Source organism: Cygnus atratus, chromosome 17, assembly GCF_013377495.2.
Source record: "Cygnus atratus isolate AKBS03 ecotype Queensland, Australia chromosome 17, CAtr_DNAZoo_HiC_assembly, whole genome shotgun sequence".
NCBI classification, from domain to species: Eukaryota; Metazoa; Chordata; class Aves; order Anseriformes; family Anatidae; genus Cygnus; species Cygnus atratus.
Genome location: NC_066378.1, coordinates 10,404,191 through 10,422,904, shown reverse-complemented (window position 1 = coordinate 10,422,904; position 18,714 = coordinate 10,404,191). Strand labels below are relative to the sequence as shown.

At 37.6% G+C, this 18,714-nt stretch overlaps 1 protein-coding gene across 2 annotated transcripts in view; it reads left to right on the top strand.

Moving 5' to 3' along the window:
- Positions 1-14,921, top strand: part of GLT1D1 (glycosyltransferase 1 domain containing 1) — a 57,281-nt gene extending 42,360 nt beyond the window's left edge. The window contains exons 11-12 of one of the 2 annotated variants that reach the window (XM_050714168.1): positions 5,366-5,464; positions 13,430-14,921. In XM_050714168.1, coding sequence (XP_050570125.1) covers positions 5,366-5,464; positions 13,430-13,576 — 246 coding nt within the window. In that variant the 3' untranslated portion in view covers positions 13,577-14,921. Of the gene's footprint in view, positions 1-5,365; positions 5,465-12,839; positions 13,183-13,429 lie in introns of those variants that run through there. The other variant, XM_050714169.1, reaches the window with a different exon arrangement.
- Positions 14,922-18,714: the final 3,793 nt, after the last annotated feature.

Below are 18,714 nucleotides of genomic sequence, written 5' to 3'. Positions count from 1 at the left end.
TCCCTCAGTGGTAGTGCTTGTGTGGAGGTGCTCTCAGCATCCTGAGAGTTTTGCTCTTCCAGTCCCACAGTGAGTTCAGAAAAATGGGGCTGTTGATGCGTGAGATAGTAGCTGTTGGTAGCTTTTGTATTAGCTCTTATGTTGCTACACCTCCCTCTATGTAGTTATGTGAGAATTATTATAAAGAATCGCAAAAAGGCTACATACTCTTGTTTGGAAATTAAGTTCTCCTGCAGGGAGATCTTCTTCACAGGGAGAAAAATAAATCTACAACAGGTATAATCCTCTTCTTTCCACCAGCCTCTGTCCTATATTAGCCTTGTTGTTGAATAGTGGAGGAAGGGCAACCTAATCTCTGAACTGATAACTCATAGCTTGGAGTTTATCATGGAAGTCATATAACAGTGATAAAAAGAGCTGGCATGCTTTCAGAAGCCTGAGCATGCTAGTTCGGGTGCATATCAGATACAAGTGAATGAATTACCAATTGCAGACACAAACTGCAATCTTGCATTATAGGAAGGAAAGTCTAATAGGCATGGCACAGGTGGTGTGAGACAACAGCTCTGGTCCCAGTTGAGTCAGGATTTTTGTATGTGACCTTGGATGGATCAGTTGATCAGTCCTTTATCCACATTTCCACTTAGAAAATATGGATAGTTTTTCACATGGCAGATACAAAAATCCATTTTTGATTCTGAGCTGTTCAAATATTGCAATAAGGAATGAATGTGTGTCTGCTGGGCCATTGAATATTGGTTAAGCCCTGTAAAATTAGGAGGAAGCTTAGGCTAGATTACAGTGTCAGAGTTGTTCCCATCAACTCATAAAGCAGAATTAGGTCTTTAGCTATCTCTTAAGAAACTACCTGAAGCATGCCCTTTTTAGGTCCTTAGACATTTGAATGCTTCTTCTAAAGTGATAAGGATTTTGATACTGTATGTCTGTTTACTAGACAGTTGTACAGTAGAATTTGATGACTTGCTTATGAAATGTCCTACTGTAAATATCTCTCCCTCTCAGAGGAAGCATCAGTCTAATAAAGTTAAGTCCCTGCCTGAGATGGTCAACAGTAGGAAGGGCCATCTGCTAAGATCTTGTTAAATTAATAAGGCAGAAAACTACGTGTAAAAACCTTTTGGTCATAGGCTGGAAATAACATCTTGCTTGCATTTGGAAATGCAACTCTGATTCTGTTGGAATTTCAGAATTGAACCAGGTCATGAATCTGTAAACACTGAGCACATACATAGCTTGCTTTTAGTATGAGAAAAATATATAATAGATAAATCAGGTAAATATATAATCATATCTATTTCAAACCTGCTTTAAGGTATGAAAGACCTAGAAACCATAGCTAATTACTTTGTCATCTAGTACTGTTATCTCAGAGATTTTGCCGTAACTGATCTGTTTTCTGTCTGGCATTTGAAGAGAAAACAAGCATTACAGTGAGCATTTGAAATACACCTCAGATCAGTATTCTTGGGAGTTATGCACATTTCTGTGCAAGTGCTGGTGAAACAGGCACTAGTGCTTGAAAATTTTGCATATTCTCTATATAGTTGAAAAGCAAAAGATTTTGAGTTCAGCACCCTTCACCAGAATACTTTTTTGTGCTCTCACATTTTCCTACTGTTCTAAAAAATTATTTGATTGCTGTGCCTTCACACATACACATAAAAAGCCAATTTTAAAAAATCTATCACAGGAGAGGAAGATGGCCACTCTATTCTGCTTCAGGGCAAAGTCCAGTCTTAAACAACATGTGAGGTACAGGCCTTGTAGTTTGGAAGATAAGCCACAGCAAACTTCAAAAACAAAAAAGGGATGTTGTGGTGTAGTAAATTTGAAGAGGGGCCACAAAGAAGATGCATAGTATAGGAGGATGAAAAGAAGGGGCAATCCAAAAGACAAAAGAGTACATAAAAACTGTATTTACTCTATAAGCCCCACACTACGGGTTAGAAATGCTTGTTGTATAACTTGACTCCAAAGCTAGAATTTTCACCCAGCACCCTTCTGACATAGCATTAAAATGCATTTGTATTCAGGATAATGTAGCCAAACAGATGGCCAATGGACTAAAATGTTACTTTATTCTATTATTTGTGGAACCTAGGTCAGTAAATTATACATATTTTCAACAATGCAAATGATTCTTTTTACTGCTTAAAAATAGACTAAGTATCTAAATTAAATTCTAAGCCACTTCATGCAGTAATTATTTACAGCACAGTCCATTTGTTTTAAGGCTGGCTGGTATAAAGCCAGCCCCTCATCGTATGTATTGGGCCATCTGTTCTGTCTTTCAGTAGCTATAATTCATTGTACCTATGTGTTTTGGGACCTTAAAGTTTTCCAATGTAGCAGTTACTGCCCTCCAAGTCTATGAGACAGAACAAATATATTTTCCTTTAAAGTCCAGAAATTATGGAAAATTAAATATAAACTTAGTGACCAGCTTCAGCGAGCTGTCAACTACGTAGCTTTCAGAAACAGGTGTAACATGTCTTGCGATGACTACTAAATAAATAAATCAATAAATAAATAATGTGCACTATAGTCTAGTCTACAATGTAGTACAGTGGTACTATGCCAGCCTGTAAAACCACAGCAGGACGTACAGTCTAGGACAGAACTGCCACGGGGCACTTGTACTTGTATTTGACAATCACTATCGATGGGCAGCCAGTTGGCACAGCGTCCGCTATTCACTGTGGCTGATACACTCAAATCCAAACTCCTCTGTGCTTTGTGGATAACTATTGTGGAGATAAGTTGTCACACCTGAGGTGGTTGTATTGTGTTATGTGTTTTCTTCCTTCATTCTTTCTTTCTCTTTTTATTTAATGGTGCTCGTTCTCTTGAATAGACAATTGCTTGTTTGGAAAGTGGCCAAGCCAGAAAAACTCTTACAGTTTTGTTTTTTCAAGGAGGAGATACAGAGAGGTGAGGAGAAGGCCTTAGGCAGGTGACAAATAGTGCTGACACGCTTCAAAACCACTATGAAGCTCTTGGTTTTCAGTTCAGAAGTTCAAGTAAAATATTTTCATTCCCTGTTCAATGAACATGTTTGAGCGAGATCAGCGACAGCCAGCACATTGAATGCAAGGGCATTTAAGCCTGTCAATGGGAAGGGCTGAAAGTGTGCTGAATCAGAAATTCTGTATCTCCTTGAGAAGTTGATGCCAATGGTAACCCCGTGTAAGGCCTACAGTTGGGTAATTAAAGCCAAAAGCAACTTCCTTGACCTGCAGATTCAAAACCTGTCAGGCTGAGTGGGGCACTGGTATCTCATTTGCTGGGTGAACTTTGATGTGCTATGAACTTTGCTGTACTGATAAATAGATACTGTCATCATTTTTTTTAATCTATCTTTGGAAAATAGATTTGTTTTGTTTAACAGTAAAGTCAGAGGAAATGACAGTAATCCATGGATGACTAAAAACTATATAACTTCTCACCAAATTATTATTATTTTTAATAGAAAAACTTATAACTATTTTTAATAGAAAAACTCAACAACTTTATATAGTAAAATTCAGAAATCTGGTCTGTAGTTTTTATACTTTTCATTTATTTAGTCTGGTTTGTGTTCACTTCGTTAACCTATTTGTCTGAATTTCCTCCAGCTGACCGAGTAGTTTCTGATACGAAGTGTAGAACAGGTTATGTCATTAAGGGTTATTATTTTTAGAGCTAACTGCTGCAAAGCAGATGTTTGTGCCAGAAGGACCGTAGAATTTCAATGTCCAGAGTAAATTCACCTGCAGTTGTGATTTACAGTGTTTCTCATGGAAATTTTAAGCTATTAACACATGTTGATTAGTCACAGCATTCCTTCACTGTTCAAAACGTAATTGGGTCTATACATGACCAGTCAGGGTATTTTTGTCTGCAGTTTTGTCCAAACAATAAAAAAGCAAAGCAAATTAAATGTTCTCTTGTTTTTTTCCTTGGAGTTTTATTTTCTTGCTTCATAGACTGAAGGAAAATTGTTCCCCGTCCAGGAGCAATTAATGACAGTAATTAAAAAAGCATTCACTCAGAAGTGACAGGGAATCAGTATGAAATGGACTGAAGATTTAGGGGAGAGAATAGCTTTCTGTTTTGACACTGTGATAATTGTACAATCTGAGTTTTTCTAGGTTTACAGTCAATGCATCTCAAGACTTCCAAATTCATCAATAGCAATTAAAATTTTAGATCAGGATATGCATGAGTAACAGAGCTGAGTGGCCAGGGTTTGCATACTAGGCACTTCAAAATCTAAGCCATATTTTTTAAAGTTGCCTGGCCTTAGGTCTCTTGCAAATGGTTTACTGGCTTTGAACAGATTTTGTGCAACTCTGCTCCTCATCCTGCAGGCAGCCTGAAGTGCTATCAGCTACCTCATACTATCATGTTGAGACCCCCATGCTTCCTTTCTTTTTTTTTTTTTTTTTAATGTATACACTTACATAAACATACATACATATATATATATAATACATAAATGAATAAATAAATCAAACAACCAGCCCACAGTTTATGTAGAATCAAGTTCTACTTCTTCAGATGTATTCCTTGGTCCCAGAGGAGTCCCATGCTAATAGCTTTGTAGGTAATATGTTTTGAAAGTGTAATCTTCTGAAAGCATAACCTTTTCTCTACCCTCCTTGGTATATATTGTTCACAGACAGAAACGATGTCACTGCATGCTTCCCTATATTCCCTGAACACTCAAAGTCCAAGACTGGCTATAGTGACAGACACTATCAAAAGCAAAATTCCTTCCAGAGCCTTATATAATGAATAGGAGTCAGAATTGAGGAGAAGGAGCTGCTGTGACCTTTGCTGTCATTGGTGCTGCCCACTTCTCTCCAGTTCTGCACATGTAGAAAATCTGTGAAAAAAACGTGTTTTAATGGAGCAAGAGAACAGATATTCTATGTTGGGGAAAGTGGGCTTTTTGTGCTATAATCTCATCCATGCACAATAATGGTAGGAGTTAGAGTGACAACCTTTAATTTTATCTTCTTAAGACCTGCCATATGTCAAGAACTTCCAATGGGAAACAAACTGCATACTTTGAGGAATAAAAGAATAAAGGATGAAACAGCTATCCATTGACTTTCTGGATTGGTTATTGCTTCTGAAAATATTTTCAAAGTTACAAGACTGATAAAAATGTAAAGAAAATATTTCAGTGAAGGTCCATATATGAGTTCACCTTAGAAATGGCATTTTTCAACTAAAAGGTTGAAGAGAAAGAAAGGTTGGAATAATTGCTTCTGCTTTTCATTTTAATGTTGTCATCATTAACGTCTCAAAATCCCTATATCCTAATAAACAGTTGTTTCCTTTCTTCATATTCCTCTAGGCAATGGATTTAGATACTCCAGTGCTGGCAAGGAACATTCCTGGGAATGCAGCAATAATAAAACATAAGGATACAGGACTGCTATTTTCAGATCCCCAGGTAACAAAACAACAAAGCCTTAGACTAGTTTTCTTTGCCTTCCAAAATTTAGGTTCACTTTCCATTACATGCTGGTGTCTCTCTGGAAACTTAGCTATTATGCTGAGCAGTTTATCTCAGATTCTACTTAAACTCTAGGTGTTAGATTGCCTTTCTGGAAGCTTTGCTGCTGTCTCACGTTTTGCAGTTCACTGAACTTTTACTAGGTGTCAGCCTTGCTGAATGTTTGTCTAGCCTGTGTCGCTTTAGAGCCTGCCCTCTGAATGGGGCTCAGTTCTCCTCAACTTGTCGCACTTCAGTTTTGAAGGTTCCATAAGCAAACTTTGCAATAAATGTTATGCATCTGTCACGTTTCTTTCCAAGCACTACCTGAAATATGAACTCACATTAGACAACCAGTAGCTGACCAAAAGAGAAGTATAAGCCCGAAGTTTTAGGTAATTTATTATCTAGCAGTAAGTGTTCATATAAAGCAATATTAAGTCAAAGATATTACTTGGTCAGAAAGTAATTAATGACTAAAATTAAGCAATATTTTTAAAATAGATTTTCTGTGAAGATAAGTAGGAGTGGGGAGAAGGGAAACACAGAACACTGCATATATAAATGCTGCAAATTTTCTTCCTTTTTTTTTTTTTTTTTTTTTTTTGCATTGTGGCTTTGCTGCTACATATTTGTATATGTTGTGGAAGATGACTTGAAGATGACTTTCAGACGCAGATTCCTTTATGCTTTAGTTCATTCCTTTTTCTTACGTGGTTCCCCTAAATATAAAATACTGGAGGAAGTCTATGGTAGTTGCTTTTAAAGCCTCTATTCGAAAATGTTACACATAGACTTTCTTCTCCTCTTACTTTTTTTAACTTGTCTAAAGACTGACTTTAACATTTTGTTAAAAAAAACAAAATTTTTTTTGTAGTCACTAGTTTTGATTATGAAAAGGGAAGGCTTATTTTTCATGGGTGAAAATTTTCATGGACTAATACTTTGGGCTTTTGGTTAACAGAAGGTAAAGTTGGTTTGTATGAGGAGGAAACATATCCTACACTTCTCTGATGGGATTCTCTACAATTTCAAGAGAGTAGAATTGGACCAGCAAATATCACCTGCAGTGTGTAGTTCTCCTCATCATAAGTATGATCTAAGAGACATTGTGTTGTGTTTTCAATTGGTTTGGTATGTCAGCATATTTTATTATTTATTTAGTAGACCTTTTTTAATCATTTCCTGCTCTGGTCATATATATCATCATGTACAGAAATCCCATACTTAATTTTCAAACTAGTCATGGACCTATTTTGCAAGAGTTCATTCCTTTTTACAATCAATTAACTAATTAACCATGAGGGCAGTTAGGGAAGAAAACATTAAAAAGATCAACGTGTTTATTACCATTATTCCATAAAACAGAATTTCCTAGATTATTAACTAAATCCTTATTGTTTTTATCCAATTCAAGATTAAATAAAATTTACAGGAGCAGTCTATTTGATAATTTTGCAAAGTACAAAATGTATCATATTTATCCAGTTTGTGGAATGTGTGATTAATGTGTCCTATTATGTGGTGTTTAAGGAAGGTGAGTTCTCTCTGTTAGTTTTTTGTTGTTGTTTTGTTTTTTTAATGGAAAAAATTCTTGCAGTTTTTTTTTTTTTTTCTAGAATATTCAGTGTTTCCAGTGGTTCTACAGCAAGAGTTCTTTGTTAGCTTCTGGAATTTATTTTGCTGGGGAAGCAGTCTCTCTTCTTGAGATAACCCTTGGAAATGGGGTACTTTCAGGGTAGTGGAGGCTGAGATGTAAAGCTAATTATAAAATTAGTTGTACATGTATTCCTTGCAAGCAGCCCATTGCCTTCCATATGCTTCTTCAGAACTTTAAGGATATACGACCATGTTGAACTCGCACACTGATGTCTCTCGTGGTATTAATTGTGATACATTCTGTCTGGTGTTTCCCTCAACATGCTCACTGTATTTGGCTTGGAATTCAGATACATTATTCATACCAGACCCAATTAGTTTCATCATACATCCTTGTAAGAAGTCTCCTCTGTGATCTCAAAGCATCGTACATTCCAACTGTTTGTTTGGAATTTGAGATCAATTAAAAATATGCTATAATTGCCTTATATAGAGGAACGCATAATTTTGAGCACAGTGGTTCCAGTGGTATCAGTTACTGTTCACGTGGATAAGGACTTTATTTTATTTCAGAGTTAGAGTCACAGACTAGAATGCTATTTCTTCCCTGAAACATACCCCTCCTGTTTTGCTGCCACTTGTTACCCCCAGTTTTGCTGTTATTCTATCCCAGTAGGCCACAAGATCTCTTTTAAGTGAAGATGGTAACTTTCATTACCATATTAGCTGTCAAGCTCCTAGGTAATATTTGTACTGGAATCACTTATGTTTGTGCATTTAGCCTATCTTAGAAAGGAGAGTAATATCTCTTTTTTCTCTGTAAAACAGCAATTGTATATTGTTTTATGAAAGCCCTTCTATAATTTTGTTGGTGTCAAGTGATGTACGAACTATCAACATTTGCAAATGGGTCAGAAAAATGTTTGTTTGCAGGATAATACCCAAACCCAATGCAAAGCTGTTGAAGCACTTTCTTCTTGCATGGACGTAGAATGAATGCCAATCATCTTCACTCATGGTTTTTAAGATAAATTAACCATTTACATTTATTGTTCCTTATTTCCCCAAACCATGTCAAATACAGTTTTTAAACCACTGTATACAGTCCATCTTGTTTGCTTCTGCTTTTCCCCATCCTGAGATCTGTATCTCCTCTCATTCCCACCTGTGCGGCAATTTGTTAAACTGCTCTGCTCTTCCGTTTTCCTGCAACTTGCAACATTTCTCTTTTTGTTGAGCATTCTCCTTTTCTTAGACTGTGCTGGAAAAAATAAGTTTCATTCACATACACAAGAATGATCTCTCTTCAGCTGCTCAATGCTCCATACCTCCACGAGAAAAAAGAGATCCTTCAAAAAGAGGTTTCTTATTCTTCTCAGGATGCCAAATCTCAACTTCATAAAATTCTAACTCATAGCATGTTTCATCCTTCTGACCTCTTGTCTCTATCCACCATTTTCTGTAAATCGAAGTGTTTATTCCATTCCACACAGAGACAGGCCTTTAAAGAGACTGACATGTCTATTTTGTCACACATCCTTGTCCTTTAGTCCCTGGATGAAAGTTTGATCTAAAAGAATACACTGCAAAATGTCCAAGTCTATACTCAGCAAAGTCAAGTAAAAGAAGGACAAGGTTAAATTCTGCTTAGCGCATGAAATCCATTCTTCTTTTTAGCCCAAAGCTAAACCAGACCACAATCCAGAAACAAACGGGAAAAAAAAATAATAAATGAAAATCTGGAAGACTCCAAGTGAGTCTATATGGACTCTGAATGGAGATCTGAATGGAGGCAGTTCATTACACTGAGAATAAATTCTAGTGCGTTACACATTAGGGAAAATGCTTTTAATGGTATGGAGAGATTGGTACTTTGTTCAGGTACTTTGTTCAGGTGGTTGGGAAAGTCTGTTTCTGTCCTGAAGAAGCTTAGGCACCAAATATTTTTAAGAAAATGTAAAAGAAATCTTCATTGTTTCAGATGAAGAGAACCTATTTGGTTCTGATGACATAGACTGTATTATAGATCATGAGTAGAAAACATTGCTTATTTTCAAGTTGTACTGGGGCGGGAAAGTTTTGCAATATGGTAAGCCTAAATATGAGCCATTGTGTTTGGTCTGTGGACCGCCTTATCTTTTGAAAGCTAAATTAGAGGGATAGAAACTGACTGTTATGAAATGTATATCATTTTAAATCGTGAATGTTGTTGGCATTCTTCTATTCTTGATGAAAGAGAGCTTTTGTGGTTTACCGGAAAGTAGGAAATTGTAGTCATCATTAACCATTTCCACAAATGCTGAGGTTTCATGTACGGAAATAGAGAAGGCCTTGCTGATCATTGAAGACAATACTCAGATGGAAACAGCAGTTAAAGGTGAAAGCTATGAAACATTTTGTCCTTGATACTACATCATCTGTGCACCTTACTTTTAAATCACGTCTTGATCCTGCCATTACTTGAATTTGCAAGTGTATGGAATATATGCCACTGAGTTAATGGGACCTGAAAGAAAAAATGATAAGTAAGAGAGAAGAATAGCCAGCTGCTTTTGGGCAAAACCATGTTAAAATGGAAGACACAAAGAGTTATTCAGCATCCTAAGGTTCAAAATTATGTGTCCAGCATCTGTGAAAGCTCACAGAAGGAGCTGAATAAACAGAAGGAAGTAAATAAACTTCAAAGGCATAAAGCAAGGGGCCAAGCACAGACTGAATTTGATTGTGAGCAGGATCCAGAAAGACTACTGTAAGCAGAGAAAACTTTTGAAGTTTTAAGAGAGAAACACAGCTCAGCTGGGTACTGGCAGTGATACACTGAATGCACATTGTTTTCCTCTGCCAAATGTGGGTAAATGCCGTTCCTACCAGGACTTAAAACCAGAATGCAGCTGAAGTTTTAGACCTTTGAACCTTGGTTCTGAATAGATTAATCTGCAATGTGTGCAGTGCCAGCAATCACTGTTTACACTCCCCTAGAAATACTGACCCATTGCCCCATGAAGTACACAGATGTGCCAGCTAACTTCTGAGCTTTCCCTGCCACTAGGTAGGTATGTTGCCGTTTTGAGTTGTATCTGGCATTTGCCTTTCCCAGAGTGACTCTCTGCTATTTAAGAATCATGTCCTTTTATCTGCTGAAGCTGATATGAAATGGTTTAATTGCAGAATTACTTTCATTATATAAATAATATATTAACAATGCATCTTATTTTCATCATATATGAGCCGTGGCACCAATGTAATTCTCATGGTAATTGAAGGAATATTTGTTCCCCTTTCTCAGTTCACTCATTTTGTTGCTTTATCTTCCAAATAGTGGTATTTCTGGGCTCCTGCAAAATATTATACACAATTTCTTTTAGGTACTATATAAAGAAGCTGACATTTCCTTTAAAGATGATTGGTCAATTTACCGGGAGAAAAATGTACTATGGATGTTTGCTGTTGAAAAATGCCAGTGTTTGAAGTAAAGCGCTACGCAAAAAGAGGGCACATGTAATATCACTTACGGATGTACATTAGATGATCTCCCCTGTTCTTGTGGGTTGTGTCTAACTACATAAGAGAGTGCACAAATATTTGTGCAGATATCACTTGCAGAAATACAGCATAACTGCTGATTAATACATATTACTGCACTGTAAGTAGTTTGCATATCATAGGCTTCTAGAAAGAAAAATGAAATCCTTGATTTTCTGAACGAGCTCTGTGTTCTGAATGTCTGCATTCTGCAAGTGCCCCTGCTTCAGACTCACCATGAAATTATGACTGAAATGCAAGTCAGTTGGAGTTAAGGACGACACCTGATAAACGAAGTTATTGCTGTCTAAAGCTCAGTAACCAAAACTGAGAACAAGCTAAGCCAGATGCTCCAGGAGTACAAGGCAAAACCCAGATAAGTCACAGCAAATCTTCCCATTGGCTTCCAGTCTGATAGTGACTTGTAGGTGGTCACATTTGATTAGTAGAAAGTAGGGATAAAGCTGAGAAGTCCTTATTCCCAGTCCCCCAGTGTTTTTCCATTTGCTTTTTCTCACTCCTGCAGTTTCTCAACTTTTATGCTTTGGACTCAGTTTGGCATTTTCCTGAAATTATCCCCAGCACTAAGTATTGAAACTGTGAAGAAGGATCTCATTTCTTCTATCATTTACATGTTTCCAAGTTTTTGTCTTCTATATCCACATTTTAAAAGAACGCTAATAGGACTACCTGTCAAGAAATGTTACATTGCTGCTTCTGTTCTTAGGTAATTTACATAAATTATTTTTAAACATTACTTTAAATAAAATCCTCCACAGGAGCATAAAATTAAAGTTGGAATGTAGTTCAGTGTGAACAGTATTTATTACTATGATTAGACAGGCAATTGGATGAAACCAGCATAAGTCATGTAAGACGTTCCCACCTTCCCTGTTCTGTATTCTTGGCAGATATGGAGGAAGGAAAAGAACAGATCCCTGAAGTCAGAGTCCTTGGCTGGATCTGCAGTGTCTGATAGATGTGGCCTCAGGCTACTCTCTAGACCAGGCTCACCTGTCAGAAAATACCTGAATGCCAGGTAGTTGCAGATGGAAGGCAGGCTGGTTGATGTGTGTGGCCCTCATGGCTATTCCAGAAGCCACTCAGCGCTGTGTGGACAGAGCCAGCATGAGAAAAGAGTGTGGGAATGGAGTGGACAGAGACTGAAGTTGGGCTGGAGTTCTGCAGCACATGAAAGGGGAGAGCGTGTGCTGTGCCAGGGTTTTCTAACAGGCATTAGTGAAATGCATTTGGGGTGCAATACGTGCTGAGAGCACCGGGCAAGGAGTGGGGCTTTTTTGCACCTATCAACCATGCAAGCTGAAAAACATCTCTGCAAAGATTACAATGTAGTGCTGATTCCATGTAAAATTTGAGGTTATAATATGCATGTGTGAAAATCATCTTCGTCTGGTATTTTTACCTTTGTAGGTTTGTAACTAAGGTTACAAATCTTTCCAACAGAACTGACATATGCATCTCTGACTATTTAAATCTCATGTCAGTGATGCATATATTGATAGTTTGTCTTGTCAGTGAGAGTCAAGGCAGTGATTATAACACGTTCGATGTGATTTCACGTATCAGTGTTTCCCAAGGGTCATGCTATAGTTATGTATTATGCATAGCCATAACTTTCATTACAACAGCAGCATTGATTCTGTGGTAACCAAAGATTTTATATTTATGTATTTGTTTATATACACTGTGCACTTAGGTTTTCAAGTATAGTTTGCTAGTTAACCCTAGTGTTGATATAAATGCTGGTGTTATTTATGATGCTTCCTTTCATAGCTGACAGTTTGTGTAAATAATATATCCCCTTCCTGCCACCCTTTTTTGTCCCCCGTGTCCTTATGCACCGATCTGCACTACCAATTGTGTAGTAATGTATTACCTTAATTTTCCATTGGCACAATAGCTATCTGCATTTCTGAGCCAAACCAAGACAATATTTTGCAAAGATCTGAGCCCATTTGTAATCAAGCTGAAGTATTGGAAGTTGTCTCTTGATAGAATATTAGATCAGCTGCTCAGAATAGATTAGTTCAGACATCAAATCTCCTTTCATATGTTTGAAGTTCACAAATTCTCTTCCCTTGAACTAAATTAGAGTGGCAGAGGAGCAGACAAAGGTATAGTTGTAATCTGCCAGGTCTAGTATTTTACCAAATACAGTTAATAGAAATTCATATATGGTTTTTTTTTGCAGAGCTTGATGAGCTTACACTGCTGGATCTGTAACTGTCCAGATGCAACAACTCTGGAAGATCTTGTTGCTGCATGCCTGCTCTTAACTTTGTACTGTGACCATCTTTATACTGTGACTATCTTTATGTAGTGAGTTTTTCAGTCTCACTACAAAATAACTAAACATGTTACAATAGCAATGAGATATAAGCTTAGTTGCGCTGAGATCAAATAATCTGATGCCAGCTATCCTCCATGCAGGAAACGAGGTGAATTATTTAATTTATAGCCAGTGTGGCTTTGTAACACTTGGGTAGGCAAACAATTTTTGTGGCATTAAATTCATTGCCGCTACTTGTCCTAACACCTATGGGATTTGTCTTTGATTTTAAATGACTTGGTGGGCTGAATAAAAGATATAAGATAATTATTTATTGATCATTTCTTATAAATAAACTATGGTACTTGACCTTGAAAAATGACTTTGAACAGTTCTGTTTATTGGTTCACAGATGAAGTGTTTTACTGTAATCAAGCTACAGGTACAAGTTATTTCAGAATCATCAGAACTTCGAGGAACCTTTAATTTATTATTTTCTTTATCTTTTTTAGGAGTTTGTTGTGCTGTCCAAGAGTTTGATGAATGACCCCATTATGGAAAGAGAAATTGTAACAAGGGCCAAAGACTATGTGAAGAAACATCACTCATGGGAATGTGAAAGAAAAGCCTATCAGACTCTTGTCCTAAGACTCCAGTGAATCTCAGAACTACAGTTGATACCTAGCAATCTGTGTAGAGCGCCTTAATAATGATGGAAACGTAATTAGTTTTGGGTTTCTCTGGGTTTCTTTTTAGAAGAGATGGTAAGACATGCATTATTATTCTATTCAAATACACCGACATCACAGGAGTTGCCTGCTACTTCAAACTATCAAATTTATCTAATTCAACACAGTCTCTAGTGTACCAATTCATCACAGACCAGTATCATTTTATAAGATCACACAGGAGAAATATACTCCTCGAACAGACACAAATTCTTTGTTGTTGTAAGGCTCAAAGGGAGGATGATTTCTTGTATACAGTGGAGCACTCAACCACAAAGAGCTTATGTCAAACATGATCATTACATCCTAACAAAATGCAGTACCAGTTTGCTTTCCAATTATACCAGTCTGAATGTATTTAGGTACATGTGACATACATACAACTTCATAAAACCACATTTAGTTACATGTATAGAGTACAAAATTATTAAGATGAAAGCTTTGTTAAGACTAGAAGATGGACATGTCTACTGAGTGCATAAATATTTGTGGGCCAAAACAGCAAACAGAGTGTTGATGCTTAGAGAAAACAAGGAGTACAGGAAATGTTTAACTGCCGTGCACGTACCTGAATTCCTTTCTGATAAGCCAGTATGGATGAAAAGTCCCATGCCTGCATTTTTTCTTGGGTTCTGGGAGTAGGGCATGTAGTTTAGCACAGCACTGATAAGTGTACATGGCTTCAGATTCCAGAATTGCACAGCACTGTCCTCGGCAGCAAGAGGTGCTTGCAGGCAGAAATGCTTTGTTACGTAAACTACCTCTTAATTTGCCAGTTACTTTGGTACCTCAGTGATTTACCTATTTAATAAAAGATTTATGAGAGCTGTAAAATGGAATGAAGGAAAAAAACAAAGGTATTTTCAATTTACTGTGTATTTTGGTACTGTTCATTCTCATTGGTGGTTCTCGGGATATATTGTAACATACTGCAGCAGGCCATTTTAAAGGGAGACTTATCTGTGCTTGAAGTCCATAATAATCATTGTTGCTAGTGCAATATTTGTGGACATATGTTTGATTTCATAAATGGCCATCAAAGAATTTGTATTTATAGAAAAATGAGTGTCATACTTTTAATTCTTACTGGCAAACACTATATGCTTTATATAGGCTTGATCCTGCCCCAATGAGAACCAGTGAGTTTTCTGTTGATTTGAGTGGCTATTGAATCAGACTTTTCTTTGTAATAATGAAGTTAAGTGTGCGTTTTAAGCTTTCCTCTGTGTTTTCGATATTTTGCAATTGTTGAGACAGTAAACAAGAAAGGAATTTGAATGTTGTGTATTGATCTCTCTAAAACATATCCCCCTTCTGTTGTAGTGCTCAGCCTTGCCTTCAGCAACGTGGGACATCACAATCTCCAAGGGCAAAATGGGCCTAATCTCAAACCTGAGAATTGCTGTGTTTCCTTTTAAGCACATTTCTCCTAAATATTTTCCATGTCCTTTGACATGCTGAGATGTAAATACATGTGCACTAGTTGTCAGTTTAGAAGCCGCCAGCCAACATCTATCCCTGAACAGCTTCTAAACCTGCAACTCCATCTTTCTTTTGACATGTCACTCCCTCCATTACCAGAGAGTAGCAGGGCCTCTCATGAGACTGCAGCATCTCTTTTAGCCACAGCAAGCTATGCACTAATGGAGGAACACCTACGACACTTTCAGCATGTTGTATGTGGTAGGGGACATTTATAGGCAATAGCTATAAATGGTCTTTTTTTTTTGTTTTTTAACAAACTGAGCCTACTGCAGGGCATCCTGTTCCTCTCACAATATCTCCCAGACCTCCTCTGCCAGTGTGTCTCAGATACTTTGCTTATTTGGCTTTGATCTATAGGCCTCCCTCCAGCCCATTTCCTATAGCATTTATTGTCCTCTGAGAAATGCAGGTTATTAAAAACAAATAAACAAATGCATAACATGGGAGAGAAATCAGCTATACTTCAAAGCATTGAGCTAATGGTAAATGATTGGAAATAGTAATGATCAGAGAGCTTTTTCCAAAGTGTGATATGTTTATTACCAAGCTGCAAGGAGCTAAATACATTGAACTGGATTTTGCGCTATTTCCGGCAAAACAAAACATGTGCAAGTGAGAAACTCTGCTACACCCTCAGAATGTAATTAACATATGATTTTTCAGGCTGTATTTAATCTATAAATATGAAAACTGCATCTGGGAAACAGCATGCTCATTTGCATTTGATAACCATACCAGCAGCACAAACAACCCGTCTGCAATATATGCATTAAAAAATAAAAATAAAAAAAGAAAAAAAAAAGGAAGAAGCCAAAATAGTGGTGAGCTTAGCCCTCAGGACTGTTTTACAGTTATCAAACAAGGCAGCGTTCATCAATCAAGGGCATTCAGCTTTGATATCATTTATCACATGGGCTTGTGTTCTGCCGCATGAAGCCTGTCTAGTGAGGCTAAAAGGTTGGGGCAAAAACTGCTAGGGAATTTCATCACAATAAATTACAGTTGGATTTTTGTTTTAAATTTAATCCAGTGTTATGTTCCAGGCCCATAAATATTCAATGAGTCTTATAAGTCCTTGTAAAGAAAATATTAGACCCTGTACAGGCAATTTTAGGTATAATTATCTTTCATATGACTTCACTCAAACGATTTTACATTTAAGAATAATCCTTTTGTTGTCCTGCAGCCCTAATTACGGTATTTATCTTCCACCTTCAAAGCCTCATTTCTTATCCTAGCAGCTTTTTAAGCAAGGCACACCTCATTGGGCTACAGATACAGCTCCAAAAATAGCACGGGTTCTGTTCTCAGGAAAAACCTGCATTGTACATTTACCCCTGTGGCTAATTCTGTATTTCAGGACCTTGAAATGTACTGTTAATTAATCCAATTACATGCATTTTATTTTGCAATTAATTCTGTCACTGAATCCACAGGAACTGAATGAAAGCTGTGGACCTGTACAATGGGTACTACTATGCCATTTCCTTTCTTGGCACGATTACTTCAGGAGTAGAGACAATTTGGTAGTGTGTGGCAAAACCCAGCTAAAGCCTGTGGTCTGTGGGAATGAGAGCTTCCTGAATTAGGATTTCATTTTAATTAGCCCTAGAGCACACATATATGAATTTTTAGACTTAATCTCTGCATTCCCATTTCAGCCTTAGCCAGGATATGCCCTAAGAAGGCTGATTCCGAGGTAAGTCTTTCCAGGTTTGTCCACTCCAGGCAAAAAGTCACGCTGGCTCATAGCAGCCATGATTTAGCAGCTCCCATCCCCGCAGTCATGGCTCTTCTGTTCTCCCCAGCATGGAGAGCCCACGCTGCCTGCCCTCCTCTGCTCCTGCCCTGCTCTTACCCCTCAGAGGGTCTCCATAGGAAGCCAGGGGATCTTTCTCTCTTTCTTCCTAGAGCAAACACAGAATTTGTCAGACTCTTATCCTTTGCCAGTGCTGCAATCAGCAGTTGGCTCTGAGCACCGGCCTTGGGAAAACAGACTGTACTGATCTAACACTTATCTTAGCAATAACCAGAGCGCCTTGGAGGTGGCCTGTACAATGTGGCTGGAGGGGAGGCACGTCGTCTGATCGAATTGGGGAAGGGATTTAGATATAGATCTCTAAGGCTTTAAACAAAACAAAAGTCAAGCTTTCCTCTTTGGCCTCATTACAGCTCATTTTAGAAACATTTCAGAAGTCAGGGATGAGACAAAAAGCAGTGCTCCCAAGGAGCTGGAACATGAATGCAGCTATAAGGTTATTAACACATTCTTTACATGGTTTAACAAAGGCTGTATTTGAGGGGGCTTGGCTCCAATAATAACTAATGTGACATGGCATTTGGACCATTAACGTTTGAAATTCAAACAGTGTGACTAGAGTTATCAGGGATGCCAGGGTTTGTAGGACCCTTGCATGTTCAGACATGGTAGCCTGGCTGAGTCAACGGATGAATTCAGAGCCCTTTGGGACACCGCTTTCAAGCTCATGCTGACCGTTGTGGTTTAAGGTCCTGATGGAAGCCTGAGCTCTAAATTAGCCAAACGGAGTTACTTGGTGATCTAAGGGAAATCAGTTTTGATGTTTTGCTATTAAACTACTTGACATATCAGGACTTAAAAAGCCATCAAAAGAAAATGTTAAATTGTATATTGGAAGATTTAAAAGTGTTTGTGCTCCTTCTGCAAATATAATTTAGCATCAACATTTGCCAACAAGTGAATATCAAGCAATCCAAACAACTGCAAGGTCTACCCTTGTGTTTAATGAATGCAGCAGAACTTCATTCTTCTTTTACGACACATTTTCTCCTGTCTATTGGGCTCATAACCTGTTCTGTCCCTTTCCCCCCACAGTCTTTTTAATCTTTTGGTCAAAAACCGTTCCACATGAAATTAAAGAAACAGTTTTGTCAAAGGCTTGTCAGAGGAGATGGGTGCTTCCAAGTGGAAATCAATCATTTAATGGCTCAGTGGGATCTGAGCTTTTTTTTTTTTCATTAAGTTGTCCAAAGTGATTTCATCACGCCAGAATGTATTTCCCTTCCACCCTCCTCTGTGTGGCTGGTCCAAGCCCGGTTGCTTTAATGTTTGAAACCCACACCCCATAGGCAAGCAGGCCTCTGCGGCCCGGTCAGCGAGAGTTTGGTATTTCCTTGCACATGTCCTGGTATTCCCAGATGCCATAGGCACAAGTAATTCTGCCTGACATACCCCAATGGAAAGGCTTGATCCTCTAAACACTTAATTATATTCAGAATTTGAGAATAAATAGAAAAAAAAAAAAAAGACAAGACAACATGAGACCAAACTCTTACAAAAAATGAGGTGTATTTATTTTTTTTAACAATTTAAAATTTCTAAAGAAGTGGGTAACTTTTATGTGCAATTTAATCCTCCTTAAATGAACTGTATTTTTGTCAAGTAACTGTTCCATGCATTAGATGTCATTCCCATGACATCTAATTTTAGTTATTAAATATTGAGGGCACTTGAAATCTCTCATCCTTTATAAAAATGTTGGACAACATTTGTTTTGCCCCCTTCTACAAATTCATTTCCCCTAAAGCATTGCAATTAAGCTAAT